This window comes from Enhydra lutris, unplaced genomic scaffold (genome assembly GCF_002288905.1).
Source record: "Enhydra lutris kenyoni isolate GAN:26980312 unplaced genomic scaffold, ASM228890v2 scaffoldscaffold14, whole genome shotgun sequence".
NCBI classification, from domain to species: domain Eukaryota; kingdom Metazoa; phylum Chordata; class Mammalia; order Carnivora; family Mustelidae; genus Enhydra; species Enhydra lutris.
Window position 1 is genome coordinate 49835011 of NW_019154098.1, and position 13999 is coordinate 49849009.

The following is a 13999-nucleotide window of genomic DNA, read 5'->3' on the forward strand; positions in this document are numbered from 1 at the left end:
TAATAGGTCCCAAAGAGCAAAGAATGGAAGTATTAGATTAGGCCATTGTAACAAATATGAGCATATAACACAGTGTAGCACCCACACGTGTGCCTGTGTGTCTATGGGGCAGCGTAAAAATGTGTCCTCTGTGGCTTGCAGTCACTAGGGTCAGTGAATTCTTGGAGATCACTTGGTTAGTGAGGTAGGTTGATGCTCTGGGACATCAGGATTATCTTCTATTAACTTGTTGGTCAGATTAGTTTTAGAAAATGGTAATTTTTTTTTTCCTGTGCAGCTTCCAGTCTGGGGCTCTCTCTAAAAGTGAACGTTTAGACCTTTCACACTCCAGGTAGGTTCTATGCCAAGGAAGCACCTTCGAGAGGAACACACAAGGGGTGTTTTCCTTGAGCCATCCCCTGCCTTTTCCCTACACCCTGCAGGCGCTGAACTTCAGAAGTTACCTGGCTTTTCTGACCTCTGTTTCTTCACCTATCAAATGGATACAGAAAACATACTTTCGGGTTGATGTGGGGATTAAACAAGTGGAGGTAAGTGAAGAGCCAGCATTCCTATGGAGGAGCTACTCCATAATGTTACCTTTCCTCTTCTCCCTTGTACCCACCTACTTCAGCTATAATCTGATTCAGTTGGCTGAAGACTTTGGTTCTTACTGTCTACACCAGAATATTCTCAGCCAATACACTGGCATCAGCTATCAGATCTTGTAATTACTCAGATTTTAATACATATACCAATTTCTATAAAACCAGGACGTCTCCCTCCATTTTTGCTTAATTTACTGCCTTTCTTACAGTGATAAAGCTTCAAGTCCTTTTTGGTGCTTTCTTACTCCCAATCCCTTGCACTGTTCTTTATTGTCCTCTCTGGTTTCCACTCCACATGCCCCTGGTTTAGAATGGCCACCTGACATCAAGATTACTGCTGTGAGCTCTTAAATTGAATCTCCCAAGCTCCCTTCTCCTCATGCACTCCCTGCCTCAAACTCAATCTTTCCTAAGAATTATTTGGAATTTGGAGTCACTGACAGTTGTAGGCAGATTAAAAAGGACTTTGCTAAATTTGTAACATTTTACTACTGACAGAATGGCTTTCATGGACATTATCTCTTTACTTGAGCAAATATTCCCATTTCATAGATGAAGAAACTGAGGCCCAGAGAAGTATGTTATGTTTTCTTTGCTTCCAAGTACTTGACTGAAGATTCAGACATGCCTCTTGGCCTCATTCATTTTCCTAAAGCTCCACAATCAGATCTCCAAGGCCCTTCAAGATTTTTTTCCCAGTCTAAATTCCGGCCTTATCTTCAGGTATTCTAGTATTGCAGCCAAACTGGTTTACTCCTCACCCATATGCTTTTATTTAAATACAGGAATCTGTAGTTCATTAATTTTCCCTCCTGGCCCAGAACGCCCAGCCACCTCAACACTGTTTGCTAGCATCTCACTGTCATTTTCCTAGCTTATAGCCTTGGAGATCTACTTTGATTTTGAATATATGTTTGATTTATAGGTTTAAATTGTTCTTGTATTTTATAACTTTTATTGTTTTTACTTATTTATGATATCTTCTCAACTAGAGAGCTGTTTAGGGAGTGCATAATATTTTGTTTATCATATTCTTTACATCACCTAATACAATTTTTATCACATAGTTTAGCTTCAAATATTAGTAGATACAATTTCTTTTTTTTTTTTTTAAATATTTTATTTATTTATTTGTCAGAGAGTGAGCACAGGCAGACAGAGTGGCAGGCAGAGGCAGAGGGAGAAGCAGGCTCCCCGCCGAGCAAGGAGCCCGATGTGGGACTCGATCCCAGGACGCTGGGATCATGACCTGAGCTGAAGGCAGCCGCTTAACCAACTGAGCCACCCAGGTATCCCAGTAGATTTAATTTCTGATTAAAACCTAGGACCTTGGGGTTCCTGGGTGGCTCAGTCAGTTAAATGTCTGCCTTTAGCTCAGGTCATGATCCCCATGATCAAGTCCCACATCAGATTCTCTGCTCAGTTGGGGGTCTGCTTCTCCTGCTCCCTCTGCCACTTCCTCCTGCTTGGGCTCTCTCTCTCTCTCAAATAAATAAATAAAATCTTAAAAAAAAAACACAACACACACACACACACACACACAAAACAACAGGGGCACCAGGGTGGCTCAGAGGGTTAAGCCTCTGCCTTTGGCTCAGGTCATGATCTCAGGGTCCTGGGATTGAGCCCTGCATCAGGCTCTCTGCTCAGTGGGGAGCCTGCTTCCCCCTCTCTCTCTGTCTGCCTGTTTGTGATCTCTCTCTCTCTCTCTGTCCAATAAATAAATAAAATCTTAAAAAAAAAACCACCAACAAAACAAACAAACAAAAAACACCAAAACAACAAAACACCTAGGGCCATATAGCACTTCATTATATAATTCCATGCATGTTATCAGGATTGAAACTCCTCATTCTGGCTCTTATGCACCAAACAGGTGTTCTCTGAAGAACACAATCAGCTACATAGGACCATATATGAAACACCATTAATCATAACCATGAGATGGGAAGAATTATTTCAGGAACTCAAAAGTCTAGCAAAAGAGGGAAAACTAGTTCTTGTTGTATATACACAGTTGTTCAGGGAGGGGCTTATGATTTCCTAGGAATTCTTATGATTAGCGGTTTACAAAACATTTTCAGAAATTTCTGATGCTCCTGATAACTGGGAGTTAGGCCAGGGAGATATGATCTAAGTATCAGATAAGAAAGCACCATGTTAAAAGTTAAGCAGTCTGGCTTAATATCCTAGAGCCAGAGAGTGGAATTGCTAGGACTTGAACCCAAACATGTACACTTTTCTAATGTGAATTTTCAGATTCTTTCTATGTGCAAAACATAGCCTTAGGGCCGGGGAACTAGGACAGTAAAGTAGACAGTCTCTACCCCTTTTTTAAAAAATGGGTATTTCTTTTTAAAATTTCAGTTTTATTGAAGTGCATCTGACAAATAAAACTGTAAGGTATTTCAAGTATACATCTAATATACATATACAACGTAAAAGTACCCCCCCACCTATCTGACACTTCAGTGGCCTCACATACTGATACTTTCTGCCCTTAAAGCAGCTTGTAACACAGAAGGAGATAGGTTCATTTATTAGTTTATGAGTTAAGTCCTTAACTGTTAATTCAGGGTGCGAGATAGTCAAGCAAGACAAATGTACATCCCCGGTCTGACACATCTATGCAAATGTCACAGAATCAGGTCCATCACAAGGTACAACAGAGTATGAAGTTAGGGCTTGTCAACTGTACCCCAACATGGCTGCAGTAGGAAATGATTTACAGAGGAAGTAAACTGAGTGGAGACTGGAAAGAGGAATGAGTGTTCTCCAGGCACACAGGATAGAGAACGGAACTTGTGACTGAAGGAAGAACTTTACAAAAGGTAGAAGGGTTCTGAGGAAATGCTTGCAAGGTAGAGATCAGCAAGACTCCTCCACCCTTTTGAACCAAGGGTGAAGTTGATCCGGCCTGATGAAAGCCACTGAAGTATTTCTGAACAGGAAAGTGACGGCATTGGATATGCATTTTTAATACAAGGTGGAAAAGTGCTATAATTAGAGGCACAAGTAGTATTAAAGGGAGCACGAAGAAAGTTCTTTGAGTTAAGTCTTCCTCATATATATATATATATTTTTTTCCTTTAAAAATAGATAGTAGGTATAAATATAGGTAAAAAGTGAAAGGTCGCCTAAACTTGTCAACCACCGCTGCCCACTTACTCCTAGATGCAGGTAGTTACTATTTTTAGTTTCTGTTGGATCCTTTCAGTATCTAGACCATCATATAGAAAATGTATTTTTAAATTTATCTGCCTTTTTACTAAAGAGTACTATACCACACATAGTTCTTCCCGTTGCTTTCCTCCCTTAATAGAGCTTGGTGGTCTTTCCATATCAGTCCTTGTAAGGGGGTATCCTCATGCCTTTTTTTTTTTCCTTTAATAGTTGCAGAATATTCTGTTATGTGAATGTTACATAATTTGTTTAATCAGTTCCCTGCAGATGGACATTTGATTTGCTTCCATCTTTTGCTATTCTAAACAATGCTATATGAAATCCTAGGCCAAGTGTATATGCCTTTGGAATTTTGATAGGTACTGCCCAATTGCCCCATTAAGAGTTCTTATTTTTCAATATTTTTATTCTCCAGAGTGGGAGCCCTTTTAGGGCAGGGATTATATCTTATTTAGTTTTACTTCCTCAACTCTAGCTAGAAATGCTTAACATGTTGTTAAATTAATTCCTATTGGAAAAGAAGGAAGGTTGTGTCCCCTAAAAGGGACATAATTGTTAGTACAATAGAATCAGAGTCCCTCATTCCCTTTTAAAAAAATATAACAGAGAGGACAAAGGAAAGGTTCAATCCACAGAGCCAGCAGACACTTCTCACCATATATTTTAAGAAAATATCAAGTACTCCCAGTGTCCTGGGATCGAGCCCCACATCGGGCTCTTTGCTCAGCAGGGAACTTGCCTCCTCCTCTCTCTCTCTGCCTGCCTCTCTGCCTACTTGTGATCTCTTTCTGTCAAATAAATAAATAAAGTCTTAAAAAAAAAAGAAAATATCAAGTACTAAATTCTAGAGCTCTAAAGTGTTAATTTTACCATCTTGTCTTTTTTGAAGAGGAACGAATATTTAACAGTCTTATTTGCCATTAAAAAAATTCTAATGGGGGTGCCTGGGTGGCTCAGTGGGTTAAAGCCTCTGTCTTCAGCTCAGGTTATGATCTCAGGATCCTGGGATGGAGCCCCACATTGGGCTCTCTGCTCAGCGGCGAGCCTGCTTCCTCCTCTCTCCCTCTCTGCCTGCCTCTCTGCCTACTTGTGATCTCTGTCTGTCAAATAAATAAATAAAATCTTAAAAAAAAATTCTAATGAAAATAGCCATATTGCCATCAAAAGAAATGGAAAAAAATGCATGTTATTAAGGGGGAGAAGCCAATCTGAAAAGGTTGCATGCTGTATAATTCTAACTATACCACGTTCTGGAATAGGCAAAACTATGAGACAGTAAAAAGACTGATGACTGACAGAGTAGGGTTGGGAGAGCGGAATGAACAGGTCCAACAGAGTACTTTTAGGGCAGTGAAAGTACTTTGTATGATACCATAATGACGGATACATGTCATTATCTATTTGTCCAAACCTGTAGTGTGTGACACCAAGAGTGAATCACAAGGTAAACTACGGACTCTGAGTATTATGATGCATCAGTGCAGGCTCATCGATTATGACAAATGCGCCCTAGGCTGTGCTGGGGAGTGCTGACCATGGTGAGGCTGTGCGGGTGTAGAGGCAGGGGGTGTACAGGAAATCTCGGTACTTTCTCCTCAACGTTGCTGTTAGCTTAAAAGCTGCTCTAAAAAAACAAAGTCTTAATTCTTAAAAAAAAGTGTTAATTCTCTAAAAGAATATTTCATGTCCTTTTAGCATTATTATTTCGCTGCAAAGTCACTTTTAAAGGTTTTAAAGTTTCCATATGGTACAGAGTTCCAGCACTACCAGTGGGACGCGCCATGTGCACTAACCTTGCTCTTTTGTCTCTGGGAAGGATTGAGTCACTGAGTGTCCTAGCAACTGATTCAGGTCACTGTGAGTCAGGGGCAGACCTTGGAACAGATGAGTATTCTGATCACACTGGCACAATTATATACGCAGTTAAGCACAAGAATGAATTCTAGGACGTTTCAAAGCTTTGCTAGACAATCTTCATTTTCTCTTCTAAATTTACCTGAAATCATATGTATTCTTTCTAAGTAATTATAAAATAATTTGTCAGTATCAAAACACTTCTGAAGTCTAGAGAACTTGAAAAGACTAAAGGCAAATTTAATCTTTGCTAAGTTAGCTTTTCTTCTGCAGAAAGTGTCTGTGTCAACACAGGGTGCCACAGTGACAGTCTTACCTACTCTTCTTCATCCATTACTGGCACAAGGCATATTTTGTGCAAACGTAAAAAGAAATCCCAAAGTCCTTAACATCTGTTCCAGTAAATGACCTTGATTTCTTCTCTCCAAGTCTCTCTCTTTTTTTAAAGATTTATTTATTTATTTGACAGAGAGAGAGAGATACAGAGAGAGATAGATTACAAGCAGGCAGAGAGGCAGGCAGAGAGAGAGGGGGAAGCAAGCTCCCTGCTGAGCCCCAATGTAGGGCTCTATCCCAGGACCCTGAGATCATGACCTGAGCCAAAGGCAGAGCTTAACCCACTAAGCCATCCAGGAGCCCCTCCAACTCTCTTTTTAAAAATATTTTATTTTTAAGTGATCTCTACATCCAATATGGGGCGTGAACTTAGAAGCCCAAGATCAAGAGTCACATGTTTTACTGATTTAGCCAGCCTGCTGCCCCTCTTCTCAATTCTCAAGATATCCAGTTCAGGAGACCGTTGGGTTTCTCTCAGCACATTTGCAGGTGCAACAGTTGCACTGCTTTTCACAAGTAATTTTCCAACATCCTGTGGAATAATCAGTAGAGCAGACCTTATTATTTTCTTTATCAAAATGGAGCTGGGTGCCTGGTGGCTCGGCTGTTAAGTGTCTGTCTTAGGCTCAAGTCATGATACCGGAGTCCTTGGACGGAGCCCAGCACAGGGCTCTGTGCTTGGCAGGAGTCCGCTTCTCCCTCTCTCTCTGCCTCTGCCTGCCATTCCCTCTTCTACGCTCTCCCTCTGTCTGTCAAATAAATAAATAGAATCTTTAAAAAAAATGGTATCAACATAGACAATAATCATTTATTTTCAGTTCATGCTCAGGAGACATGGACATTTTAGTGGAAAAAGAGATGCGGATATGCCTGCACTCCTTGACTAGAGCGTCAGACTAGCCGTGACCATTTTAAGCATTGGTGTGCTTAACTGTCACCTGTAGACGTGAAATCCTTATTTAGATTTCTTTTCTCAGCAGCCATTAGAACGTGCGGTTAATGACTCACACATGATATTCCTGGGAGTCTCCAAACAGACTGGCCCACGGATTCAAACATAGTTGTGAAATGAATGGTTGAAAAAAATATATTATTAGGAGGGAAGTAAGATAAAAGCTGAAGCACAAGGACAATAAAGCAATGGTGTTAAGTGCCAGGGTTTCTTAAGAGGGTGCAGGGACGGCTCTGGGTGGTCCATGACCCCTGATAGTACATGGAAAATTCTGTATGCATGCACCTGTGTATTTTCTAAGAAGATTCTTTCTTCAGGTCTTCAAAAGGGTCCGAAACCCTTTTTTCTCTCCCAAATTGAAGTTGAGGGTTCTTTAGTGAGTTGGCTAAACGTAATTTTGTATCACATTTTAGGCATCTTATGTATTGTTTGTGTTAAAATTTGCATTCTTTAGCTCATTTAAAAGCTTGGCTGGAGGTGCCTGGCTGGCTCAGTTGGCGGAGCTCAGACTCTTGACCTTGGGGTCATGAGTTCAAGCCCCACGTTGGGTGTAGAGATGACTTAAATAAATAAACTTTAAAAAAATTTAAAAAGTAAAAGCTTGACTGAAAAATAAGTACAATTCTTTTAAGTGGCTTCTGTTAGAAACACTCATTCTTTTTTTTTTATTCTTTTTTTTTATTTTATTTTTTATAAACATATAATATATTTTTATCCCCAGGGGTACAGATCTGTGAATCGCCAGGTCTACACACTTCACAGCACTCACCATAGCACATACCCTCCCCAATGTCCATAACCCCACCCCCCCTCCCAACACCCCTCCCCCCATCAACCCTCAGTTTGTTTTGTGAGATTAAGAGTCACTTATGGTTTGTCTTCCTCCCAATCCCATCTTGTTTCATTTACTCTTCTCCTACCCCCTTAACCCACCATGTTGCATCTCCTCTCCCTCATTTCAGGGAGATCATATGATAGATGTCTTTCTCCGATTGACTTATTTCGCTAAGCATGATACCCTCTAGTTCCATCCACGTCGTCGCAAATGGCAAGATTTCATTTCTTTTGATGGCTGCATAGTATTCCATTGTGTATATATACCACATCTTCTTTATCCATTCGTCTGTTGATGGACATCTAGGTTCTTTCCATAGTTTGGCTATTGTAGACATTGCTGCTATAAACATTCGGGTGCACGTTCCCCTTCGGATCACTACGAGAAACACTCCCTGTATTCATTCACTTTTTGTACTTCAGTTTAAGTACATTTTCTCTTTTTATTCAAGTATAGCTGACGTACATTATATTAGTTTCAGGTTTAGGACACAGTGATTCCACAAATATACACCCTTATGAAATGTTCATTGCAGTAAGTGTAGTTACTATCTATCACACTATGAAGTTACCACCATACTTGCACAGATTTTCTGTACACGATTCACATCCTCCAGTCACCAAACTCCTCATTTAATATGTTGATGTGAGTTAGGGGTTGGAATTATATTGTGATTATTTGCAGCTAACAGAATTATTTATCATCTGAAAGATTTTTCTAGCTGTCTCCACTGCTAGGGAAAGGAGAGCATCTACCTCAGACTGACCAGCTCTGCCTTAACTCTGGCTCTAACTGCTCAGAACCACAAACAAGTGACCCAGGACCCCCAGCCTCTGCCAAGTCACCTTCAGGTTTGTTTTGTTTTGTTTTTGCTTTTAACACCTTTCCTAGCAGTTTTGATCCATATTGCTTTCTTGTTTTTTCTAGAATAATCTTGTGGTCTTAAAGCACCTTATTATTGACATATGTTGATTTTATAAGTACATTTCAAAATGAACTAGTGTAGCTGTTTTTTTTTTTTTTTTTTTTTTTTTAAAGATTTTATTTATTTATTTGACAGAGAGATCACAAGTAGGCAGAGAGGCAGGCAGAGAGAGAGGAGGAAGCAGGCTCCCCTAGAGAGCAGAGAGCCCGATGCGGGGCTCGATCCCAGGACTCTGAGATCATGACCTGAGCCGAAGGCAGCGGCTCAACCCACTGAGCCACCCAGGCGCCCCTAGTGTAGCTGTTTTTATAATAAAAATACTGTATTAGAGATGTGAAATCTTTGGTAAAGTTTTGAAAATATTGTAGCTTAAAGATGATTTCCAGAATAAAGGGAGAAATGGGGAGATGTAAGTCAATAGGTACGAAGTTTCAGAAACACAAAGTAAATAAGTCCCAGAGATCTACTGTACAGCATACAGAAAGTAGTTAACACACACAGACAGACAGACAGACAGACACACACACACGCTCATGTGCAAACAAAATAACAGAGGGCAGGAAGAAACTTTTGGAGGTCACGGATAGATTTATGGCATCAATGATGCTGATGGTTTCATGGAGGTATACTTACCTCTAATCTTATCAGGTTGCATACGTTAAATATATACAGTTTTATGTCTGTCAATCATACCTCAATAAAGTGCTTTAAAAAAGTATTTTCTATTTACATAGTGCTTCATGGTTTCTAATGTATCTCTCAGGTATTACTTCATTTATTTCTCCAAACAAAGCAGGCAAAGCAGACATTACCATTGCATTTTACAAGTGAGGACTCAGCCTCAGAGGCCATGAGCCTTAGGCCACCCTACCTAGATAGAGCAGAGGTCAAAGTCAGTACTTTTGAATACAGGGCTGGCCTCACCACCCACCCATCTCTTGGCTTTTTCCTTAAGCTTCAGTTAAAGAGAAACCTCAAATAAATCTCATATCAATATATACTGAGAAACTGGGTATAGAATAAAATTTTCTAGCCCAAGTTTCTTAGCATTTAGTGGGGGGACATTCACCCCTGGGCACTTTGACTAAGTCCTTCTGCAAATATTATTTATAAATAATGAAATGAAAATACATACAATTACAAAGTAAACACAATATGTTAAACTATGGTTATCAAAATGTTTTAATATGTGTGGTTTGAGCATCCTGCTCTCGATTTTGGCTCTGGTCACGATCTCAGGGTGAAATCCAGCCCTGCCCAGAGTCTGCTTAAGATTCCCTCCCTCTCCCTCTGCACCTCCCCCTTCTCTTGCACATGTGCTCTCTCTCAAAAAAAAAAAAAAATTAAAAATAAAGTATGACATTGTACTTCTTTCTTAAGAGATTAAATACCAAGATTAAAGAATAAGTGCAATACTGGGGTGCCTGGGTGGCTCAGTGGGTTAAGCCTCTGCCTTCGGCTCAGGTCATGATCTCAGGGTTCTGGGATTGAGCCCCGCATCGGACTCTCTGCTCGGCAGAAAGCCTGTTTCCCTCTCTCTCTCTGCCTGCCTCTCTGCCTACTTGTGATGTCTCTGATTAAAAAAAAAAAAAAAAAAGAATAAGTTAACACCTAGTATAATTGTGAAACCATGAAATTATGATATTTCAAAATATCTGCAAGAATTGTACAGAGATATGAAAGTATCTAATTTTTACTATTTGTTGACAAAGTACTAACCACTGTGATTTGTTGCCTCCATTCATAATAAAAAGAAATGCTGAAATTTTACTTAGAGAAAACTGAAAAGCAAGATGTAATTTTTTTCCCCATCCAAGTTCACAGACCCTGAAGTCTGGACCCAGGGAATAAGAACCTGTTCTGGACTCGCAGGCCATGGGAACACAGTCCCTTCTCCACGCTTCCAATGAGCAGCATCATTTCCTTTTTCCCCTTTGTAAATGGGGAGAAGAGCAGCACGTACCTTCCAGGGTCTCACACTGGACCAGGTTGATGTAGTCCTGCTGGGTCAGGAGGCTGGCTTTGCACCCTCGCACCAGGCCTTCCAGGTAGCCATGGTCCACGTTAAAGTAGAACTCGGCACCCTCAAGCATGGGGAAAGAGATCACAGTCAATTTGGGCTGAAGCAACTGTGGCTGCTGGTTTGCTCCTGAAGATCTCCTCTAGTCTGGAAAAAAGTAGTAGTGGCAATTATCAGGAAGAAATCTATCAGCTGAGAGTCAGGGTTTTCGTGACTAGTTTCCTCTGGTTTCTGCCACTTTCAACAGCATGCTCATCCCTGTTTTCACAGCAACAGTGAGTCAGCGAGATAAGCCCAAAATACCCGAAGCAAACCGCCACAGGGAGAAGTGGAGTAGGAGAGAGGGAGGGTCAGGTCTCTGCTCTTTCCCTTGCAGGGGAGCTGGTCCTCTCCCAGCATTGCCATTGCAAGTCCTGAAACACATGAAGCTTCTGGGAACATTCCTCCCCCCATCTGAGCTTTAGAGCTTTCCATTGTGAATTGCATTTGTCCTGAATTTCTTGAGGTCAAAGGGAGGGCTTTTTTCTCTTTTTAAAAATTATGTTTGTAAATAGATCAGTTGGGAACAGGCAGTTTGAAGAATCCTGAGAAGCTAATTCAGCAATGCAGTTGTTTATAAAATGAATGTTTAGTAATGTCTTAACACTGCTAAAGCTGATAGCTCTTAACCCCCCTCATCCCTCCTCCCCCGCCCCCACCCCCGCTCCCTATCCCCTGCCCCCAGCCCCAAGTCTGGGAGCAGAGCCCAGAAAGCTATCCTGGAGGCAAATACACAGAGCTGTGATTCTATAAGTCTCTACCTTTACAAAATTGGACCGTTCATAAGGCACTCTTTATTTTCTTTTCCCATTTAAATCTCACAATCACTGGAACATGTATCTGGGCAGATATTATTATCCGAATCACAGATAAGAAACCAGATCTTAGAATCTGTGAGACAGCTCAAAATGCACAGGTGGTAATACAGTATGTACTTAATTAAGCCAGGACAATTACTGAGTTTCATGCTCCAAAAAGAGTGCTTGTTCTCTCCTATACTTAGCTCAAAAATTGTGTCAAATATCCTGAATGCTATTTTACATATATAGTGTTTCACTTTCATATATATTGTGTTAAATTCTTTTTTTTTTATAAAGATTTTATTTATTTATTTGACAGGCAGAGATCACAAGTAGGCAGATAGGCAGGCAGAGAGAGAGGAAGGGAAGCAGGCTCCCTGCTGAGCAGAGAACCCGATGCGGGGCTCAATCCCAGAACCCTGAGATCATGACCTGAGCCGAAGGCAGAGGCTTAACCCACTGAGCCACCCAGGCGCCCCTATATTGTGTTAAATTCTTAACTGAATTAAAAGTGTTAGAAATTCTCCAGTCTCTGTCTCAGTATTTTCCAACTGGGAGAAGCTAGATAAGATCGAATCACAAGAAATTCTGCTGTAGTTGTTGAAAAATCACAGATAGCCAGACTTGGTTTAGCACAGTGTCCAGCACTTTGAAAGCTTAATTTAATAGACAGTAAAGGTTCTTTTGATTACCATCATCATTATCCAACCCTCCCTCCAATAATTCCACCATCTCAAACTCCCTGAGTATGTTTTAGGTTGAATTGTATGAACTTAACCTTTGTAGATCAAAAAATGGTTGCCTATCAGTAATTTTATACAGTTCAATTTAATACAAACTTACAATTAAATAAATTATAAAACAAATTCATCATTCGCTAATCATTTCGGGATATTACTATAATTTATGCACTTGAGGTTATGTCTGTTATAAATATATGATAGATTTCTGTGTAATGGCTTGTTACCATGCATTTTTTTTCAAGTAAAGGTTTAATGATATCATTATTGTAGTTTGAAGTTGACCATGGTGGGAGTGTTTAGAACAGGGAAATAGCCAAATTAAATCAGGGCTTGATTTATTGCTGGTTGTTTGTCTAGACTTGAGAAAATGTTAACAATGCAAATTAAACTCAAAAGTATGTGCTATCTCTCTAGCCATTACATTGTGAATCACAAATTTTGAGGAAATAGTCTTTCAGTATTCAAAAACCATTATCTGATTTAGCAAAGACAGGATTCCCGTAATAAGGACTAAGTGAAGTCCTGATATATGTCTTTATTGTTTCACTTTCATTCTACTCTTTAGTATAAACAAACACATCAACCATCATTCATCTTGTAACTGAATTTATCTGTTGGTTGAAACCGAAGTTTGACTACAGATACTGGAGTTGAACAAAGATCAATGAAAGCATTCTGTGATAATTGATCGACTATATGGAATTTACAATATAGAGTATTATTTTATTGTTATTTGTAAATTGGCACACATTCTTTATAATAGTAAAAATTATCATATAGATACATATTTTGGGAGGAGAGCCAGTTGTTAAACACTTATGGTACAACACGCAATCCTCATGATAGTTTTGCCAGAGCTAGCCTTGCTTGTCAACGTGCTCAAAAGAGAATTTTGTGTATGTGGTGTGCAAAAAGACTTTTTAAAGATTTTATTTATTTATTTATTTGTCAGAGAGAGAGAGAGAGAGAGAGAGAGGGCACAAGCAGCTGGCAGAGGTGGAGAGAGAAGCAGACTCTCCACTGAGCAAGGAGCCCGATGTGGGACTTGATCCCAGGACCCTGGAATCACGACCTGAGCCAACTGACCGAGCCACCCAGGTGTCCCCAAAAAGACTTTTTAATTTGTCAACTTTTACATTTATATGGAGAGCCAAGTTCCAGTGTTTCTTTAAAATGGTAGATAGAAGGACTCCTTGCTGGTTCAGTCCACAGAGCATGTGATCTTGATCTCAGGGTCACGAATTTCAGGCCCACGTTGGGTGTAGAGGTTACTTAAAAGACTACAGAATAAAAAAACAATGATAGACACCAACTTCCCCTGTGACTACAAAATTCATGAATGAGGCAGGCCAATTTCTTCTCTTCACATAATCCTTCAAACTTTGCACAAACAAAAATGTCTCATTCCTGGGGTGCCTGGGTGGCTCCGTCATAAAGCGTCTGCCTTCAGCTCAGGTCATGATCCCAGGGTCCTGGAATCGAGCCCCACATTGGGTTCCCTGCTCAGCGGAGAGCCTGCTTCTCCCTCTCCCCCTGCCCCTGCTTGTGTTCCCTCTCTCGCTATGTCTCTCTCTGTCATATAAATAAATAAATAATCAATCTTTAAACAAAAGTCTCATTCCTATTAAAGTTACTCATCAGAGATGAGATCCAACTCATGAGAGATGAGGGGAAACCCAGTGCAGGGACACGCATCCGGAGCTTCTTTATAAATGCATCCCCACG

General features: G+C 40.3%; 1 protein-coding gene across 1 annotated transcript in view; it reads right to left on the minus strand.

Annotated features, from left to right (window-relative positions):
* Positions 1-11005, minus strand: part of LOC111146695 (ATPase H+ transporting V0 subunit d2) — a 44821-nt gene extending 33816 nt beyond the window's left edge. The window contains exon 1 of the mRNA XM_022502360.1: positions 10636-11005. Coding sequence (XP_022358068.1) covers positions 10636-10765 — 130 coding nt within the window. The 5' untranslated portion in view covers positions 10766-11005. The remainder of the gene's footprint in view (positions 1-10635) is intronic.
* Between the last annotated feature and the right edge of the window lie 2994 nt (positions 11006-13999).